General features: G+C 36.6%; 3 protein-coding genes, 1 non-coding gene and 1 pseudogene across 4 annotated transcripts; 2 read left to right on the top strand and 3 right to left on the bottom strand.

Annotated features, from left to right (window-relative positions):
- The first annotated feature begins 2997 nt into the window (after nt 1–2997).
- On the top strand, nt 2998–5429 carry LOC114174496 (nucleic acid binding / zinc ion binding protein). Its single transcript, XM_028059338.2, has 4 exons — nt 2998–3258; nt 3364–3428; nt 3998–4196; nt 4577–5429. Exons 1-4 carry the CDS (start codon nt 3025–3027, stop codon nt 4940–4942), a joined length of 864 nt encoding a protein of 287 aa, XP_027915139.2. The 5' UTR covers nt 2998–3024; the 3' UTR covers nt 4943–5429.
- Nucleotides 5430–6156: 727 nt separating this feature from the next.
- On the top strand, nt 6157–7364 carry LOC114189148 (arabinogalactan O-methyltransferase 1 pseudogene; annotated as a pseudogene).
- Nucleotides 7365–8773: 1409 nt separating this feature from the next.
- TRNAL-AAG (transfer RNA leucine (anticodon AAG)) lies at nt 8774–8854 on the bottom strand. Its single transcript has one exon. It is a non-coding gene; the product is annotated as a tRNA-Leu (tRNA).
- Nucleotides 8855–9572: 718 nt separating this feature from the next.
- LOC114178644 (plant/protein) lies at nt 9573–16177 on the bottom strand. Its single transcript, XM_028064666.1, has 7 exons — nt 15919–16177; nt 15787–15827; nt 14878–14935; nt 13876–13969; nt 11326–11410; nt 11185–11250; nt 9573–9937 (listed from the first exon to the last, which is right to left on the bottom strand). The coding sequence occupies exons 1-7, from the start codon at nt 16007–16009 to the stop codon at nt 9824–9826; spliced, it is 549 nt and encodes a 182-aa protein (XP_027920467.1). The 5' UTR covers nt 16010–16177; the 3' UTR covers nt 9573–9823.
- Nucleotides 16178–16205: 28 nt separating this feature from the next.
- TSO2 (Ferritin/ribonucleotide reductase-like family protein) lies at nt 16206–17699 on the bottom strand. The gene has a single exon (XM_028064654.2). The coding sequence runs from the start codon at nt 17412–17414 to the stop codon at nt 16425–16427; it is 990 nt and encodes a 329-aa protein (XP_027920455.1). The 5' UTR covers nt 17415–17699; the 3' UTR covers nt 16206–16424.
- Between the last annotated feature and the right edge of the window lie 3919 nt (nt 17700–21618).

Raw genomic sequence — 21618 nt, 5'->3', positions numbered from 1 at the left:
TCCCCACACAAGAGTACAATCGATACGGACCTCCCCGCCCGCATCAATCACGCATCTCACAAATCCGTTACGAACCTCCCCACTCGTAACCAATCCAGCATATCCCTGACCAAGCTATCAAGAAAAGGAAAGAAAACGTCCATGCAAATCCATCTGCAAAGGACCCCTGTCACTGCACTTCCGCCTGGCGCCTCTCCAAGAACAGCTAGGCGAACAAGCTCCAGACCACCTGGCAGTGTCCTTCTGATGCATATGTCACAGCAACCATTATCCCAACAATAATATCACACCACCCCCTTCAACCCTCACTCTTTCTCTCTGACCCACGAAATTTCCAGTCCCCTCTCTGTTTCTCTTGGCTATCACCCTCTTTGACTATTTGTTCGAACCCCTGACCTCCCAATTACCAAGTTCATGCACAACCATCAAACTAATTCATGTTTCTTATCAATTTACCCATTCGTATGAACTTAAATCGTGCTTTCACATTCACAACATAGTAGCAAAATAAAACAAAATTAAATAAATCTACTAATGACATGCTCGGGACTTGAACCCAAGTCCCTTCAACATAATTAAGTGCTCTAAACCACTTAGGTTCACATTGTTTCTTGTTTAGGATTTATCAAAGAACTCTCCTAAGGTAGTCTCAACCCTTCATCTCTTATATTCTTTTAATTATTAATTTTTATGAATTTCCTGGATCTCACATATATAATTGTATGAAAAACTGTTTTCTGCTCTAGCTTACCCTTCTGTTTGTTTGTGTTCCTGTGTGTGGTTTTCTCCTTTTTGCGATGATCATCAATTTATTGATGTGAGCAAATGCGAGAACTCCCCGTGGTCATCAGGGTGATGGAGGTTCCGCTGCATAGCCATCTGGGTTGGATTTTGTTCATCTAAGTCTCTTTCAGGGCTATAGCCCATGTATTTCTGTCTTTGGGTTTTATTTTGAATATTGTTGATCTATTATTATGCTTGGTTAATGGCATCGTGGTGTGCCTTAGGTCATTTCTTGTTTTCCTTTGGACAACTATAAGGAGTAGTGGTTATACTCCAAGACCTTGCTTATATTACTATTTTGTGTAATGTTTCATTTAATTATGTTATATTTTAAATGGGATGTTACACCATACTATAGTCACCCACACACATCACCATGCTTTATTACACTTGCTACTATACCCCGAGTAATTCAAACTGTTTAAATTCTTGAGTTTCATCATCCCTCCAATATCATTCATCGTCTCTTGTTCTATGTAACTTTATTCTTTTTAATTGTTTAGACAACCAGCCACCATAGATCTCTCTCACTTAAACCAATCTCTTCTCCAAGGTATAGACCACTGCCATTGGTCCTTAATCCAAAAATAAAAATCATCTAGAATGTCTTCCTTTATTGTTGCGTTTGAATATAGTCTCGGATACCTATCCCTTAACGACATTTCCCCACCCCAAACTTTCCAACGATAAGTTTTTATTTCATGATTTGATCCTACACTAAAATTAAATGCATTACATTTTTTATTGGTAATGAGAAATTTTTTTCTTGATTAAAAGATGTTTTTAATATGTTAAAATGTTCTTGGTTGGTTTGAAATGACAACTTTAAGCATTTTAATCAGATAGAAAACTGTTTTAATCAATTAGAATAACTCAAAACCATGAGTAGCTTTGGCCTTCCTATAAGGACTTGGAAATGCTAAGTATAAGAATACATGAAAGGTGCACATGTTATGGTTAGACAAAGTGTGTATGGACCTTGAAAGATGCTAAGTATGGATGAGCGTGAAAGTGTGTAATTACATAGAAAAAAATGCGATATGTAACTACACAGAGTAGATACTAACTGTGGGTAAAACAATTAATTTGTGTGTTTATTTCCGCCTAATGCACTATGTCAATTTATTCATTTAACATATGATATCTCTAAAAGGACTAACTACTAGGAAGTTTAAAAAATGTATAAAAACCAAGTACACAAAAAGGATTGCTCAAGATGAAAATATAATTCCAAACTTTGTAAATCACCTTTTGTAAATCACCTTAAAAAGTTAAGTCACATATTATTTATATTCTTTGCAATAGAGAATGATAAATATCACCTTGAATCAAATTATAAAAACAATTAATGACATTAATTGAACATGACTATCAAGATAGTAAAAGTCATTTCAATTAGATACATCTCTTTATGAACTAGAAGAGAAAACATAAGTTACCTTATGTTAATTTACCTCCAAAGAGAACTACTAAGAGATATTTAGACAATAAAATCAAACCAATAAAAATTATTCGGTTGCAATATAATCCTCTAAGTTTTTTTCCATAAAATTTATCTGGATTATATTACATTTTTGTTTTAATTTTTTATCCTCTCCTTAAATTCTTATTTCAGAAATAGTTCTCAATTTTGATCCATTTAATTTTCTTATTTTATATTAAATTGTAATAATTAAAAATGAAACATGGGATTTTTTTTAATTCGATAGTGTTACATGAAAACAACCCCTATAATGATTTTCATGTAACCACACATGTTATTGAAATAATAAATCAATATTAAATTATTTAATGAAAGATAAATAATAAAAACATAGAATTGGATATTGTTAATGAAACACGGTTTGAATTTGATATTGTTACATCACAACAATCAATAATTATGGTATGATTTAACATAGGATAATAATATTTTGATTCAATTTTTATTAACTTTTAATTCATTATTTTAATTATTCTTTAATTATTATATCACATCAAAAAAAAATAATTAAAAAGTGATTAAAACGATGAGTTGAAAATAAGTCAAAATATTTTATACGTATAGGTATAATAAATAGTTATTCAAATCATAAACCAATGTTAAATTATTTAATAAAAGATAAATAATACACGGAGAAAAAAAATAAAAGGAGGTGCGAATAGAAAAGAAGGGGACAAGTAGCAATGAAATTGCTAAATGGGCTTTGCTGAATTTGAAAGAAGCTTTGAGCCCAAGGCTATAGAGTCCAACAGAAACATATGACTCAAAAAATTAGTCTGAACTATGAAGTTTCTATTCAATTCAAAATTGAAAGTGGAAAGAGAATACCTTGTGTTATTGAAGTGAAGAGTGTGAAGATGGCGATGGAAGTGGAGCACAATCAGAATCAGCAGTTAGGGTTTCCGTTCTGGAAACCGCTCCGTCGCAAGTTCGGACCCGACTCTCCTTTCTTCGCTCCTGGCAACCTCGAACGGGAACTTCTTGCCAAACAGGTTTTCTTTTTTTCTTTTTTTTTTTTGCAACTTTGGTATATGATTAAATGGTTGTAAGTACTGAATTTTGAGATGTGACTTTTGCTTACCCTTTGTATTTCAAAGGTTGCTTTGGAATTGACAGAAGAGAAGGAACAGCTTGAGAAATGGATGCAAGAGGAGGAAGGAAGGTACTGATCCTTATATGACAGGCTCATATCCTTAGCATTATGTGAGATCCAAATAACTTCTGGCAGATGATTTTCGAATGTTGGGCTTCGTTTTCATTATGGATTTATTTCTAGTTCTCTAAATATAGTTTTCTTTTGTTCTACTTAGTTCTTGATGAAGATGCTTTTTTTTATATAATTGTTGTGCTTAATTTATTTATCTGAGTACATGTTGAAGAAACACAATTTGTTGGTATTATACTCTGTTGCTCAAGAAAATCGTTATCATTTGATCCCCATAGGTTAAATCAGTTCTTAAATGAAAATTTTCGTCTCTACAAGGTTGCAACGGGTAGAAAACTTCTGGAACATGGTGTGTATTAATAAGTGGATAGGGAATAAAACGTGGGTGTTTTAGTCTCTACAAGGGTGTATACGGATTTTGGGGGGAAGGGGCTTGATACAAAATCTGATTTTTTGAATGATTGTTACCTATAGGGACCAAATGATCATCATACCCTTAACTTTGAATTTTACTATGACGAGTGACAGGCCATGTGCCTCATCTCAAACTCTATCTTTTTGTGCAGGGAAATCTTTTGTCCCATTGTTGGTTGTGGTGCACGCTTGACTTCAATGGATGACTTCGAGAATCACTATAATGCAAGGCATACTGCATCCTGTTCTGTGTGCTCTAGAGTCTACCCAACGTCTCGGTTGCTCAGCATACATGTATCTGAAGTGCATGATTCTTTCTTTCAGGCAAAAGTTGCACGTGGTTACGATATGGTGTGTAAGTGTAAAGATGATTCAGTGCTATCACGTTACATTTCCTTATTGTATTGCATCTATGAGATATTCCTGGTCTTAAATCTTGTTGAAGAATGGTCTCAAAATTACTTCTATTTCTTCTATTTTCTCCAATAAAGTATACCCCATATTTTTTTTCTTTAATTTTTTTAATCTAACAAATTGGCCGCAAAACTTAATTCACGGTTTGGTTATTTCAAATACTGCTTAAAACATTTTTTTGCCTTCCTTACATGCTTTTTGTCTGTTATTTCTTTGAAACCTAACTGTATAGCCTATTATCATTTTGTGCATCCACATATTTAATTATTCACTTCATGCCAACTTGTTAATGTGTTTCTTTTGTCTTTGTTATACAGTATGAATGCTTGGTGGAAAAGTGTGGTTTGAAATTCAAAAGCTACAATCGTAGGCATCAGCATTTGGTTGACAAGCATAAATTTCCCACCTCATTTGAGTTTTTCAAGAAGGCTAAACCTTCAAAGAAACAGAGATTGAAGTCCCAACAAAAAAAAACTCTTCCTAAGGAGAAGGATGCAGGAATGATGGAAGTGGAAAACGCAGCCATGGATGACCTTGTTTCAGCAGTCTCTAAACTGAGCACTTCTGACTCCACCCCTTCAAATATCAGCTTTGGTCGCCGTAGCAAAGGCTTGTCATTCGTCCCTCGAACTGTTCAGCGCAGAGATCAATCAAACTCAGCAGCATCTGGGACAAAGAGATAAAGCTTGCACTCAGACCACTCTGCATTCTTAATTGCAAAATGATCAATTATTCAGATACTGCTCCATTATAAGATGTGTGTCTTGTGCTCAAAGTTTGAAGAAGCTGATAAAGTTGAAGATAGGAAAAGCAGATCATGCTGGAGGATGTAATAAACAGCTTGCGGCAGTTTTATCTTTTCAATGCTCCCCCTTGTGGCTGTGCCTAACACGGGCATTGTGGACATTCGAATATCCCATGGCTTTCTGTGGAGATTTTGAGCTTAATTTTGTAAGATATTGTTCTGTTAGTCTTAAGCCTTTACTGAATAGCTACTTTGTGATTAGTTTAAAGAAAACACTCTTGAAGCTTGTCATATGTTTAACCCAGTGACGGGATATCCGGCTAGTAAGTAAATGGTGCAGGCTTCCTGTCAGCATGATATGTGATATTTCTATTTCTGTAAAATTTGATTTGGTAAATTGGTTAACATGAAATTATTCTGCTTAATTTTTTCTTTCATTTTACATGTAACTGAAACCACTTAAGAATTTGTACGGTTGTTATCGAACATATCTTTGAGACAGAATACATAATCTAATGAATAAAATTAAATTTAAAAATGACGTTGCAATTGAAATAATGCGGTTATCTTTGCAATTGAATATAAAAATACAATACATCCCCTATTCATGATAATAAAGGTGAGGTTGGTAGAATGGAGGTAAATGTACGAAGGAGAGAACTGATTGTCTTTGGTATAGGGAGAGGAGAGAAATAATTTCTAGGGTCACTATACTTTTTCTCGCATTTTTCATTAGAAATTAGAAAGAAAAAAAAATCCAAATCACTCTATGTCATCTATCTCTCTTTTCTCAGGTTATTTCTTATTTTGATTCCTTCTATTTTTATTTTCTCGAAGACAATGAAAAAAATGAAATTGATATCACTTTGCAGCATACCAGCATCACCACTGCCAGCATATATGCTTGAAGACTGACTGATAATTTCTCAAATCAATTGACTCATTTATTACAACCACGGCACATCCTAAAACAATTCTCATATATATCTTAATTGCAGCAACCTAAAACTATCAGAAGAGGTTTGTTTTACTTTCTCTTCCTCTGTAACTGATAAAATTTTCCCCGAAGCATTGATAGTTAACACTGCTCATTGGATTTTCCAAAGTGGATAGAAACATGGTTTGACTACCTCAAAAAACTAACATGTTTGAAATGAAAAAGGGTAAAATAACTTGATTCACCACAAAAGATGCGACAACGTGTATGCGAGCTAAATATAGAAAAACGAGCATGAAGGAGGAAGTGTATACCACAACTGTGGCTAACACCGCTACAACAACGCGCTTCACTTTTCATCTCCATGCATCTCTAACATCCCCATCAGATTCACTCCTTCATTCACACCCTCCGCAGAGTCACGTAGATTCACATATCAACATCAAACACACGTAGCAACATGCAAGCGTGGATATTCAGATCCTCCCAACCTTCCCACAAGAAGAAATACCCTTCCAACCCCAACTCCCGCCTTCTCACGCTCCTCGCTGCCACACTCGCCACCACTATCTTCCTCCTCTTCATTTTCCGCCACACCCTCATCGACCCCAACAAACTCTGCATCTACACCGCCAAACCCGTCCGCCTCACCAACTCGGAGTCCGCCATCGCCGCCGAGTTCGACGCCACACCCCTCACGCTCGTCACCATCCTCCACTACGCCACCGCGCTCGCGCTCCCGCAGCAGACCAAGGGCGAGATCCGACGCACCTTCGACGTCCTCCAATCCCTCGCCCCATGCAACTTCCTCGTATTCGGTCTCGGCCACGACTCCCTCATGTGGGACTCCTTCAACCCACGTGGCACCACCTTGTTCCTTGAGGAGGATCCCAAGTGGACCCTCGCCGCCCTCCAACGCTTCCCCATCATACGCGCCCACACAGTGCGTTACCAGACGCGCCTCTCCGACGCCAAGACCCTCATAACCTCTTACAAAAGGAATTGTGGCGGCCCCACCTCAACCGGTCATCCCTTAAAAGGTGACTGGCGGTGCGTGCTGGCACTCAGCAACCTGCCGAATGACGTGTACGATCGTGATTGGGATGTGATCATGATCGACGGGCCGCGAGGGTATTTTGCCGCCGCACCGGGGAGGATGGCGGTGATATACTCAGCTGCCATGATGGCGCGTGGGAGGAGAAATTCCGGTGTGACGCACGTGTTTCTTCATGACGTGGATAGGGAGATTGAGAAACATTATGCTAGGGAATTTTTGTGCATGAAATATAGGGTTGGGGGTATTAGGAAGCTTTGGCATTTTGTTATTCCACCCGTTGTTAATGCTACTGATATTAGTCATGGATTTTGCTGAACTTTATGCTAATTTCTTTTCCTTTATGTCCAATGATTGCACACCCCTTGTTGCGATTTCTTCCATGTTAATTACAATTTCTGTTTTCTAGTACTCAAACATGTTCTATCATCTATCTTATTCGTCTTTTCTTTTACATGTTCAGACGTTTCTTTACCCTTCATGCAATATCAAAGTTTACGTTGTTTTATTCAAGTATTATACAATATTACAAAATCGAAATTGCATATCAAACAATACACGAAAACTCTTTTACTCTAAACCATTTTTGGTGTTGGTCAAGATCCTAGATCGAGAAAGAGAGGGTGGAGAATTTATGAACTTTTACATTTTTGTTTAAAGAACTAGAAAGATGGAGATTTTCTTATAAAAATATGCATATTTATTTTAAATTTATTAAAATGAGTAAGTTAAAAAAATACTAAAATGAAGAAGTCATGATTAAACACAAATCATTATCGTCGATATACAATATTTTAAATTTAGAGAAGAAGTTTTGCATTAAAGTACGATTTCAATTTTCTTTTGGAAGATGAGACATTGATAATCCAAAACGATTTCACGTGGCATAGTGGCATACCATTCAGATATTTGAATTTGATTTTTTTTTTTTAAATCTACACTAACGAAAGGAGGAGAAAAGCGCCCCTGATTTGAAATGCAGAGATGGTTAGGTTTCGCTTTCATCTCCCTCACTGCTTCCTCTCCCATTGTTGTCACCGTTGTGAGTTTGTGAACCCAAACTACGCAACGTTTGATTTGCATAGTCCTTCTCTCTTCTCGTCGTATTGTTGCAATCCCTTTCCACTGCTTACGAATTAGGGAAACTTTTTACTGTTGGCACCCTAAGGAAACTTTTAAACTCTGTCCTTCTCTTCTTTACCCTAAGCTCCCTCCTTAGGTATTGCTTTCCTTCTTCCAATCCCACCGGAGCTTTTTGTAGTTTTTGGTGTTTGTGTTCCATTTGGGGAAAAAATAATCAGAGTAACGCGTCAAGAGACTGTTCATAGTAGCAGGTGAGAAGAAATTTTGTTGATATTCAATGTTAGGCAAGTGTTTCCCCAATTCATACTAGAATTAAAACTGTGAGCAACTTTGGACACAAGTAACGCTAGTGAGCTCAATTTGAAAACAATCCCTACATGTATGAACCAAAAAGAAATACACAAGCACAAACATATGTTTGGCATCCATCTAAAAATGGTCTCATCAACATTAGTAAAAAAAAAAGGCAAAAACTAACTAATTTTAGCCGATCAATAACCTAGGTATACATCATGAAAATATAGTTAAGATCATGTATACTAAAATGTTATAACATTTACCAGCTTCAACATCGATAAAAATAAAAATAAAAAAAGGAAAAAAGTTGAGCTAGTATTGGCTAAAAAGCTAAGTAACGTCGATGGAGGGAGGAAAGTAAAAAAAAAATAATAAAAAATAAATCAAAAATTAAAGAATGTTGAGAGTGGGATTTGAACCCACGCCCTTTCGGACCAGAACCTTAATCTGGCGCCTTAGACCAACTCGGCCATCTCAACAATTGATGTTACACATTATACATTATTATATAGCTTATGGTCATAGATTTTCACTACTACAAAATTGCTAAGCGTGTTGTATTGGAAATATATCTTCCTTCTAAACGTACATTGTCTCTAACCAAAAATCATTCTCCTGCCAACAAAATGAAAACTTCCTTACATAGAACCTACCAGCTTTTCTATAACTCCTGTGTCGTTAAAGCTTCTTCAACAAACTGCTCATACAAAAGATGCTTAGATCCCCAATTTTTTTATTTTCCGCTGCTTATCACAACGACAAAACAAGTGAGTGAGTGCACCAAATTTAATATAGTGTGATAATCGGCTTCAACAACCATTCCCAGTCCGCGCAAAACTTTATGCCAATTCTGCTGAATTTATCAAATATGCAGTATGCAAATGTGGACATAACATCACAACTCGTGCCATTGACACACATATTTACATGATAATAGCTACTCCTTAAGCCGTTTACTGACTACGGATGAAACTTGAAACCAACCAAAAAGATAAAATTATTTATTTCTTCAATTTATTTGGAAAAGAAAAAAAAAAGTTTGCAACAGTGCATATCTTTAGGATATTTGACTGGATATTTTTATTTATTTCCATTTTCATAAAAGCTACTTTAAAACTTCGTATCGCATTATGGTATTACTGCATGTTCAATTGCGTTTTAAAAAATAAAAAATTCGATCCTATAATAAAAAAAAAATGGAAGCATAATTGGACCATGGTCATTATGTTCTCACTGCTGAGGCAGAAAAACTAGCCATGAAAAGGCTGCAAACACCTCCCACATCATAAAAATGATCACCTTACAGCAGTCCAAATATAGAAATAAAATGAACATAAAATCCAGTAACGTAATAAAACGTGAAAAAGGTAAATAAAGTAAATAATTTGTCAAGAACTGTGAATTGACCAACTCCCAAGCAAAATGTGACGCAAGCTACCCTTCTAGGTCTACCTTGGCGTATACAGGGGGGACACCTTTCTTGGAACAATCTCTTCGATCTGCTCAGCTGACAAAAGGGATGTCTCGCTTTCATAATTGCCGTTTTCCATCTGCTGGTGTAACTGCCACAAGAAAAAGCTCAAAACCATCATCAAATAAATCATTTTCTACTACTTCAAATAAGTAATTTTCAAATACTCCTCAATAGGATTGTGAAGCTCCAAAGCCATGCGCTATGCAACCCCAACAAAGTTTAAATACATATTTACATACATACACGATTCGTATAATGTGAGAAAACGAGTTATTGAGAAATGAGAGTTTAATAATAAATATTCAAATCTACATCCATATTATTTGTCCCCTTAATTTCCTCACGTGTACCAAATCACCCCTCCCCCAGCCCTACCATGGATAAAAACCACCTCACCTTGTGATGTGAGGACGATGACGACCAAGCATAAGCTTTGGCCTCCACATGGTGACTGAAAGGTCTCAAACTGGACCTCGCATGCTCGATTACCAATGAGGTCTGTAACACACCTTCATAAACCTCCACATGGTTCCATTTCTTTTCTAATGGCACTTCAAACAGATTATCATCGAAAATAGCAATTGAAAATCATAGAGGTGTATGATCCAATTTCAACATTCTCACTTTTCCCTAATGAAAGCAGGATTCTTGACCTATCATTGATGAGCACCATGGGACTGGGACAATCCAAGGAAATATCGTATCCCACAGGTGCAATAACGATTCAAATAACATTGACAACGAACATATTACGAAACCAAAAATAAGTTGAAGGTCCCCTGCTTTGATGATTGAACCTCTCTAGAATATTAGCTCCTCAGAGACCGCCATTTTGGGGTCTTGCGACGCGAATAGAGTGAACTAAACATGAAGACAACGATGAAGGGTTTTTTGTTCATGAGTTGAGAGGGGTGTGATTTGGCACTCAATTACGGGGACAAATAATATGTAAGAAAATAAGATATGTAAACTTTGAGAGTGTCTGGTAACAACATAGACTGACGAGAAGACCTCATTTTTATAAGAAAATACGATATGCAAACTTTATGACAAATTTATAAAGGAACCCCTAGTCCTGGTCCTAGTCCTACGATCTCTCAAAGCTTACACCCAAAAATATTGAGACCAATTAGCAGCATTGCTTCTAAAAATGAGGTTAGGTGCACCAATACCATATACTAAAATCAGTATGTTAGGTGTTGATAATGCCGATAAAATGTTGCAAAATGTGATTTCAGCGTTGGTGGGACACAATTGATTACCACCACTTTTTATTTTTCTTATTGGAAGCAATATTTAAAATGAATGTCCCTATGCTTTGAAACCAGTATTTACCTTCTCAAGGATTGCAGATTGATCGTCCAAGTTAAACTTGCGCATGTACTTCAGCATCTCTAGTTGCTGTAAATTTCACGCTTTCTGTAATAGTAGTGTAGCAAGTACCAGAGAATTCATCAGAAGTCAAATAAATTTTACCTGTTCCTGTAACATCTTCTGGTTGAGCAATTTTTCTGCAAATTCTTCTTCTCCAAGCTCTGCTTCATCGCAGGCAACCTCTTCTCTGCCAAAAGTCATTTGCCATTACATAACTGTATTGATCCTTCTTTCAAATAAAGTCGTGTAGGTTATATTGTGTAGGGACAGGAAAAAAAAGGCAAGCATTAAATTAAGAAAATAGGGTTTAGTAGCTTTGAAACAACGAAGTAAATTTTTGGGTTAGATAATATTTTACCAAGTTGCTTCCAACATATTGTAAATTAATTAAAACACGTATGCTAATGCATAAAAAACAACCAAAGCTAAGTACACCAATAAATGCTACCATAGACTGCATGTTTGTTCCTGTTTATGTTTTGAGAAATAAATGGTTTTTTTATTTCAAAAGCCCGCATAAAAGGCAACCAAAAAGAAATGATAACAATTATTTTTCCAAATGAAGCTAATTCTCGATGAAAATCCAAAGCACGTAAAAATATTTAACATTAATTCCACGCTAGACTGTAAAGTTTATGGCTCCGAAGGACGCAAGTGTTATGCTTTAAATATGGTGGAACCGTCAAGCGAATCCATTTTACTTTAAATATTGGACCAGAAATAGATGCATTGTACTGATTAAACTGAAATTCTGATATTAAGCACGATATTAGTAGCAAAGGTAATTTACTACAGAAAAAACACAGAACTCACTGGTGAATTTAATCATATTGAATACGTGCACGTAGATTCATTTATGTATTTAAACACTAACCTAAATTCCCATTTTCTATTACCAAAGATAAAACTGTAACCCTGTCTTTTCAAAGCAGAGATAGAAACTAAATTCCTTCTCATGAAAGGAACATGAGCAGCATATGGTTTCCCCAAACTTGTAGATCCCCACAAAGAATTCACAGCATGATGGTGGCACCTAAGTTCAACCACCAGTCTTTGAAAGAACATCAACCACATTAGGTTCAAGACAAGTTAGAACTAAAGAAACTACCTTGCTTTCCTTGTTTCTTTTTAAGAATGTAAGAAACTTTTACCTTGTGACCTTAATTATTGCAATTACCCTTGATGTATTTCTTAGTGGGCTTCCCACATGTTGTGCCATCTTTTTTACATTCTTCTTCCCTTCGAAATCAAATTTCTTACTAAGCTTGACATCAAGAAGACTTCATACAATATTAAAAAACATGAGTGGCAAGGGGATGGACAAACTGCTACAGTCACTCAGGTGGAGGAATCAATGAACAAATCCAATTACAGAAATCCAAGACTCGGCATCCAATTTGCCACTTCTATAATTCAGGTACTACTAAAGGTGCTGCTAGGACATTTAATTTCAAAGGAAAGAAGAATGTAGAAATGGTCACAACATTCAGAACCACAATAAAAAATACTTTAAGGGTAATTGCAAGTATGGTTACAAGGTCGAAGATTGCTATATTCTTAAAAAGGGACAAGAAAAGCAAGGTCATTCCTCAGTTCTACCTTTACTATTCATGTTGTGAATTTTTTACGGGGGGGATCTCGTGTCTAAGGAAACTAAGTGAGATTGTTAAGGATGGAGCTGAAGTACCTGTGTAATGACACAAGAATTGTTTCTTTTGTTTACCTTTCGGGCACACTTTTTTGTTAATAAAAGATATTTATGTACCTTCCATGAAAAGGGATTTAATTTTTATCCATGCCTTAGACAGATGTAATCATAAATTTGTTAGATGATGGAAAACACGAATTCATGTTAGTGGTAAAATCTTTTTAATTATTATTATTATACATGTTCCAATTCTGTCTTTATATTTAATATGATTAAATTCATTAATTGACATCAGAGACACCTTAAATACACCTTAAATTGTATTTTCACTTTTTCATTGCATACAACATTTATATTATATGTATGAAATTTAAAATTGATTGAGAGTTTTTATGCATTACGACTTAATGATCAAAATGCAATGAATAACATTGATTTTCGTTGGGTAAAAAAGAAAGAATTTATAAGAAACGCCAAAACATTTTCATTTTGCGAAGATTTGCATGTTGTGATTTTGCTTCATTGAATTATGTTTCATAAAGTTGATTGGTTGTTTTTTACCCACTTTCTAGGGAATCACACTGATATTATAATTATAGATTGTTACTAATCCACATTAACTATTTTAACACTCCCCCTAACAGGAAAAAGAAAATCAGATATCCCGGTCCCTTTTGGAGGACTAGACTATCCTGTACAAATCCTACGCTAACAAATTTCACACCTACTCTCTTTCCTTGCATCCCTATATATCTCAATCGTGCGTGATCTGTCTCCTAGTAATTACTCCCTTGCCAATGCTAACTTGGAGCACTGATTCACTGCTCCTCTTTAATATAGTAGTCCTTCAAATTCTATTCGTGAAAGGTCAAGACAACTCAAAGCTAGGAAAGACACGCAGGAAATGGCCATTTTTATAAATGTATGTTCAAACAACGGAAGAGAAAACGTTAACAGGTTAAGAAGTGGATGAAAGCTACATAAGAGAGAGAGAGAGAACTTACTTAGAAAGGAATTTATAAAACTGAATCACCAAATCCATGTCATTCTCATATACAGTACTGACTTTTCCCAGGCACGAGATACCAAATCTTGGATCTGTTGTGTAAATTATGCAAATAACAACGTTTCAGAATTAATTACCATCGAGTTTGGTTATACAATAAAACAGATTATGCATACAATCACTTCAGGTATCACAATGCACAAGCTCACCCCACAGCTTTCCTAAACTAAAATAGTTGGAAACGAACAGTCATGTGTGCATTAAAAGCTTTTTAAGAAAAGGCCATTCCCATAAAAAGTGAAAACTACAGTATTTTAAGACTTTATTTTAGGGAAGAAAACCTACGGATTTTCCAGAAAGAAAGGAACCATAGGTCTGAACACAACATTCAACCATAAATTCCAACCAAGCTATACTCCCAATACTACTTCCGGCAAAAGAAAATTTATAAACTAATCTGCATTGGCATGTTTAGCAGGTTGATATAAAAGTATCGCCAATCATGTATCCAGTGTCAACTCATTTGTCTTTCCCAAGGACAGAGACCAAGAACTTGAAGCACAACACAATTGACCATGAAAATTTATAAACTAATCTGCATTGGCATGTTTAGCAGGTTGATATAAAAGTATCGCCAATCATGTATCCAGTGTCAACTCATTTTTCTTTCCCAAGGACAGAGACCAAGAACTTGAAGCACAACACAATTGACCATGAAAAGTTCAAGATGATTTGATCCATTATGCGTTTGATTCCCTTTATGGATGAAACAGTGAATAACCAATAAAGCTCCAGATGGTTTTTGCATACAGGGAAAAATAAACCAGAATCAAGGATGTGTTGTCACTATCCAATAATGGCATGCATTGTGTCACTGTAGCCGATCGAAGAATTGAGTTTGCACAAAAAGTGTCAAGATGGCACAAATAAGGATATGAAAAGTAAGGCTCCAGTGCTACAAAGTACAGACAATTAACATATCACAATAAAACAGACATACCAACACCCATCTCCAAAAATATCTCTTCTTGTATTGCAGTCGTCACAGCAACAGCCTCCTGCTCATTAGTTATGATATCCAGGAAATGACAGTGAAATTCATTATATACTAACTTTTATCACATAAATTCGAAGGGCAAAAGCTTCATTTTACATGGACTTGCTATTTAACTCTATATATCCAGCCTTTAGACGTCTTTCCATAAAACTTACCCAGCATACACATAGATGCTAATATAAAGGGATAAAAAGTGCACAACAATGCCCCATGTGGTTTGTGATGGCTAATAAAAAAGGGCAATCCAAAGCACCAGATCCCCCAACTAGTGAAGTCTGAGAAGGGTAGATATGTGTAGCCTTATCCCTGCAAGCAGAAGGGCCGTTTCCAGAATTTAAACCTTATTGTTGCACCAAGATTTGCCCTCCTCTACTGACTAATCAAACAATAAATCAGAAAGCACAGACAAAGGTTATAGTTATTCAGCTGAGCTGTCACACGTCAATTAATTCAAATCGGAGGAAGAGACTAACAAGGAAATGATGTCAAATTCTGTCAAGGTTCCTACATAATCACTTGAAGACCAAAACTAGGTTTGAACATTATGATTTTAGCATTTTTCATCAAAAATTAGAACATAACCTCGATATCCAGCACGAATATCCTATTACACGATTTATTTAAATTACTTTAATCTTAATTAAAAAGAAATACAAAAAACTCAACAAACTACGCAATTAATTTCCCTCACAAATCCGTCTACTATTTCTTAAATCAAGGATGGCTCAGGGAACTAGATATGTGATACGATGAGAGAAGCAAAGTCGCCTTATATCGAAGATAAGTAGTCCATTTAACCAGACTTGTAAGACATGTAAAGATGAAAAGGGAAAAACGACTAAAGAAATTCACCTGCTTATCCTGTACAGCCCCAGCAATCCTTTTCTTCACATCTGCATATACCATAGATTGCGAAAATCAAACGCGAACAGCCAATCAATCATTCAATAAGCAGAACAAAATAGGGTTACGAAAACAAAGTACCAGGTTGAGAAGTAAGGAAACTGAAACGATCGAAAAGATGGAAAAGTTGCTCCCTTGATAACATTCCAGTATTCTGCGCCCCAGATGCCATTCGTAACGCTCATAAACCAGAGCACAACCTAGATAAACCAGCCGGGCGAGTCACTGTGCAACTAAACCGATACGATTAATGGCGAATCAGGGAGGGAATAAGCTTAGGTTCGAACCTTTCCACACATTTATACTGTCACTTTAGTTAAGCATGGTCCCCCGAATACTATATTTTACCATTAAAAGTAAATACAACATTTTTCATTAACCTCGGCTAATTTATCATTAAATCAATAAAAAGTCAAAGTACAGGGAAACTGAAAGTATACTTTACCATTCCTCAAGAAAAATCAAAAACAATAAAAAAATTCTAAATACTACGACTAAAAACAGAATAAGCCCACAATCCTATTTGACAACGGTAAAAATACAGTGAAATACTACTATCGTTAAACACGAAAGCTAATTCCAATAAACTAAAAATCTTCATCCATCTTGAAGACGTGGGCATCACCGTTACCGTTCAAGCTGGACATAACGGAAGCCTTCTGGTACTCCCCCACGCGCTTCTCGAAAAAGTTGGTCTTCCCCTGCAGGGAAATCAGCTCCATCCAATCGAACGGGTTCTGCACATTGTACACCTTCCCGCACCCAAGCGCACCGAGTAACCTATCAGCAACAAACTCAATGTACTGACTCATCAAGGCCCCGTTCATCCCCACCAACGCGCAAGGAAGCGCGTCGCAGACAAACTCCCTCTCAATGTCCACAGCATCACGCACGATCTCCTTCACGCGCTCCTCGGGGAGCTTGGTCCGCAGAATAGAGTAGAGCAGACACGCAAAGTCGCAGTGGAGACCCTCGTCGCGGGAGATGAGTTCGTTGGAGAAGGTGAGTCCTGGCATGAGGCCCCGTTTCTTGAGCCAGAAGATGGAGCAAAAGCTTCCGGAGAAGAAGATTCCCTCAACGCAGGCAAATGCGACGATGCGCTCGGCGAAGGAGTCGGAAGAGTCGATCCAGCGGAGGGCCCAGTTGGCCTTCTTGGTGACACAGGGAATGGTGTCAATGGCGTGAAAGAGACGGCTTTTCTCTACGGAGTCTTTTATGTAGGTTTCGAGGAGGAGGCTGTACATCTCGGAGTGAATGTTCTCGATGGCGATCTGGAAGCCGTAAAAGGCGCGGGCCTCGGAGACCTGGACCTCCTTCATAAAACGGCCGGCGAGGTTTTCGAGTACGATGCCGTCGGAGGCGGCGAAGAAGGCAAGGACGTGGGTGATGAAATGGCGCTCGCCGTCGGTGAGAGTGTTCCAATGGCTGATGTCCTGAGAGAGATCGACCTCCTCCGCCGTCCAGAACGAGGCTTCTGCTTTCTTGTACATTTCCCAGATTTGGGGGTATTGGATAGGGAACATGCAGAAACGATCAGGGTTAGGGGCCAAGAGAGGCTCTTCGGGAATTGAAGGCATTTTGGGATTGGGAACAGGGAAAAAGAAAGGGGTTTATTCTTTGAGGATTGGGGGTTAGGGTTTGAGTTTGGCAGAGGGGAGTGAAGGGTTTATATAAGGAGGTGCGTGAAAATTGGAGCGGGGAATTTGAAATTTTTGAGGTAAAGCTTGCGGGAGAAGATTGAAGGTGGAGAGGGTAGTTTGGGGATTTTGCAGGGCGTGTTGGAGAAGCTTTTTGGTTTTGAAGGAGAGTGTTGCGGCGGGAGGGAGGGATTATTGTTTTGGTGGGAATTTTGGGTTCGCGGGATATTTGGAAGGTTTGAAATTGAAAAGGAGAGTGTGGAGTACACTAATGGGAAGCCGTTTTGGTGAGGTAGGAGGAGGGGTGAAATTTGAAAACCACGTGCTTTCGCTGTTTGTTTTCTTATCGTTCTTATCCGTTAAAATTCAACAGTGTCCACGATTTTAACGCTGTCCGTGCTGTCCGTATTTGGGGGAGATAATACACGTGTCTACACGCTCTGCGGTAGACGGTAGAGGGTGTACAAGTTATAAAAATCTTAGATATTTCTGTTCATCATTTACTTATCTAAGGAAAAATATTTTTTTATTAGGAAGTTTGAAATGTAATTTAAATATATCTTTGGTTAAATCTTGATTATTATTTGGTTTCTGTATTTTTAAATTTCTTTTTTTTTTACAGTTAAAACTAATCATGAGACAAACAACATGTAATGTGTTATTTAATTTTTTTTATAAATAAAATATTAGTGTCAGCTTCACAATTAATTTAAAAGAATAAAAAAGTTAAAATATTAGTGAGGGCCTAATGTTTTCTTTTAATTTAATTTATAATATATAATAATATTATTATATAATTATTAAAATTATTATTATTATTATATATTATTTTAGTAAAAATTTAAATTAGTTTCTTCTCGCAATTTTAGCTCAATTTATTCTCTCAACTTTATAATTGTATGAATTTGGTTCTTTTAACAAAATTTTTTAAGTTTATTTAATATTTCAAATGCATTTAATAATAGCATTTAAGTTGTTTATAATATTCCATATACATTCTTCTAGATTTCCAAATAAATTTTTTATCCTGGTATTTGATTGCATCTTGATCTGTTGGATTGACGAGTGTACTGAATTAGAGTGGTTTGTGTTCTTTTTGAGTTTGGATTTGCATGTTAAGAGTAGTGAAAATCTACTATTCTAGCTTAAGCGATAATTTATAACTTTAGCGAGAATACTATAATCAGTGGCGGATCTTGACCAATAATTATGGGGGAGCCAAATTAATATATTCAAAATTTTGAACTTGTATTTGATATGAACACTATTTTAGATACACTCTCATAATTTCATCTTTTTTACTAATTGGATATTCTCAAATTTGAATATGTTTTCCTGTATAATATTGTTTCAAAGAATTAATATCAAATTCATCATCACCTATAATTTTTGTAACCTTAAGAAATGACTCCTCGAATTGAACAATTAGATTATAAGTACGATATTCTGGTTTGTGTAAAGAATTTGAATTTGTTTTCATTTTCATCTTTGTGGGTAGTTTTCCTTTTATTATTTTTGAAAAATAAATATAAATTCTTTTACTCTTCATCAATTGACCTATTATTTTTAAGTTTGAAATTCAAAAATAGTTTATCATAATCTAATGAAAAATTCAAAGATATAACTAATAAAAGAAAACTCTAATAATTGAAAACTTGTTATGAAAAAACACATAGTACATTAATTTTTCTTCTATCTTAATAAAAAAGTGAACATACAAAGGCTCATGAGATAAGTGAACATACAGAGTTGGGTGTGCCTTGTAACGTCCTAGCCGGAAATTACTTATTAAAATACACAAAAAATTAAATAATGATAAACAACCTCATTTATTATTCATCAATTTCCCAAAATCGCGGGAAAAATTAAAACCTTAAGTTCAACGTGCCAAAACAGATAAAATAATTCGCATTAATACCGTATTACAAATAAAATGGTTTATAAAATTATTACAATAAAACCATAGTCCGATAAAATAAACCAGTGAGAAAAATCCCCAAGAGTTCCCCACTCCGTCTCTATGCATCTGTCTGCTCACCTGCATTAACATTTGTTCCCATGTAACAAGTTACATGATCATCGCCACACACACACAAATAGGGTGAGCTCATTTAAATAAAACCAAGCATAATAATATTAAATACAACATCTCAACATTTAAAACCCGGGTTAGTATTCTTCTCCCTTTTCCTTACTTCTCCATTTCCAGCAATTTCATTAGGCGTCTATCATTTATATACCCTTTAGGTGAGATCAATGATCGATCTTCGCTGCACGAGTGTCAACTTGCCCCTCCGACTACAGGCCACCACCTGATAGTCCACACGTGGGAATAACTTTGCCACAGCATCTCACCATGACACCAAGTGGAGCTCCCCAAAACAAACATAAGTTTGTAGTTGTTCCAGACTACCAAAACTCTATCAGAATGCACTGAAGAGGGCAATCACCCGAACCTTGTCGTATGAGCCACAACTCGCACACTCCACTGGACTTCCTAAACCACCAGGCTACAACCTAGAGTGGTCACGTGAATCATCACTGCACCGTCACCGCCTGGCGGACTCCACCCTACCGCCAGGCGCCTCACTGACCATCACCGCCTGGCGCACTCATCTCGTGTCGTCAGGCGCTAGCCTCCTCCTAGGCCTTCTATTTTACCTTTCCGCCTGGCGAAACCATCCCTGCCGCCAGGCACACTACGCGCAGAGTGATTACTGTCACTGGTTTTTGACTCTACCGCCTAGCGACTCGCTCACGCTGCCAGGCGCCATACCAGTAGTGCAATGCTACTGGTTTATGGCTCCCAAAACAGACCCCAAATGAACCCCAAACACATGAAATTATAGCACATAATGGTTTCTTAGTCATAATCTATAATTAGATTACATCACATACATTTACACATACTATCAATTTAATCATCATCATGCAAACATACTCTCATTCTTTTGATCATGCAATCTAAAATTTAGGTAGCTCATGCCACTGCAGTTTGAACAATATGGCAAATGGTCCTTATAAAATCACGATTCAATCGGAATTACACTCCCAATTATTTCCAGTTTCACCATTCCAAATTCACCTTTTCACAATTATGACATGTTCCACTTACTCGATCATCATATTACCCATTACCATTCCTCAATAATTTAACCCAACCCCACACAGTGCACATGATTTCAGCCTTATAATAATCTCAATCTATATCAGCATGCAAATCTTTGTTTAACTTAACACATTGATCACCATCCATACCTTCTTAGGTATTCTCATTTATGTATTCCATGGTTATAGTTCCTTACACCCCACTGCCCTACTAATCCCTATCATACATACAATTTATCCTGCATAATTCCCCTTTTCATACAATCATAGCAAAAACTCAAAAGGATCATCAACCAAGCCCATGATATACAATTTCACATGCTCGTACATGGCAACATATACGTATAAGTCATATATTGATCCCACTCCATCAAACAGTGGACAACCCACGAATTTCTAACATGCATAATTGTTTCCAACCCCCAATATAAACCCTAACCCCCAATTTCAGATCAAAAGTCATGCCTTCCAACATAACCATAATATGCACAATCGATCATAGACATCAAAATTCACATTCATGCATAAAAAATTCACGGCCATATCACAGGTACCCCAAAATTTTTCAAAACAGCCAAAGACAGAGTAACTGTGTTCGTGCCGCCTGGCGGTTCATCCTCTGCCGCCAGGCGGTTCATGGAGGAAACCCAGAAATTGGGTATGTATCTTGTGTCGCCTGGCGGGTCACGTGCGACCACCAGGCAGTTTCTGGAAAAGTTCCAGAAACCCAATTTCAACTCTGATTTACAACATAAAATACAGTCCCAACCCCTGATACATCACGATTCATGCAAAAAAAAAAATAAAACAACCAATAGGAACTCCCCTAACTTGGATTCCTTGCTTAATTTGATAAATTTGTTATTTCCTCCTTGTTCGCCAATATCCTTCTTGCTCTTCTACCAACTCAGACCCAAAACCTCACCCAACACTCACCAAAACTCTCACTTTCGTGCTCTATTTCTGGTATAATTTCAGTCTTGCCAAAACCTTTCCTAATACTCTAATTTTGCCTTTTAAATGGTGCTTTAAAATT

This window comes from Vigna unguiculata, chromosome 1, assembly GCF_037176805.1.
Source record: "Vigna unguiculata cultivar grain cowpea cultivar isolate G323 ecotype 2 chromosome 1, ASM3717680v1, whole genome shotgun sequence".
Classification (NCBI taxonomy): domain Eukaryota; kingdom Viridiplantae; phylum Streptophyta; class Magnoliopsida; order Fabales; family Fabaceae; genus Vigna; species Vigna unguiculata.
This window is presented reverse-complemented; position numbering and strand designations above follow the sequence as displayed.

Coding starts and splice junctions, on each gene's coding strand:
- LOC114174496 (XM_028059338.2), top strand. CDS start 3,025: ATGACTCAAAAAATTAGTCTGAACTATGAAGTTTCTATTCAATTCAAA. Junction 3,259..3,363: donor GGGAACTTCTTGCCAAACAG/GTTTTCTTTTTT, acceptor TGTATTTCAAAG/GTTGCTTTGGAATTGACAGA. Junction 3,429..3,997: donor ATGCAAGAGGAGGAAGGAAG/GTACTGATCCTT, acceptor CTTTTTGTGCAG/GGAAATCTTTTGTCCCATTG.
- LOC114178644 (XM_028064666.1), bottom strand. CDS start 16,009: ATGGCATCTGGGGCGCAGAATACTGGAATGTTATCAAGGGAGCAACTT. Junction 14,936..15,786: donor GGGCTGTACAGGATAAGCAG/GTGAATTTCTTT, acceptor ACTAATGAGCAG/GAGGCTGTTGCTGTGACGAC. Junction 9,938..11,184: donor AATCTGCAATCCTTGAGAAG/GTAAATACTGGT, acceptor TTCTTGTGGCAG/TTACACCAGCAGATGGAAAA.
- TSO2 (XM_028064654.2), bottom strand. CDS start 17,414: ATGCCTTCAATTCCCGAAGAGCCTCTCTTGGCCCCTAACCCTGATCGT.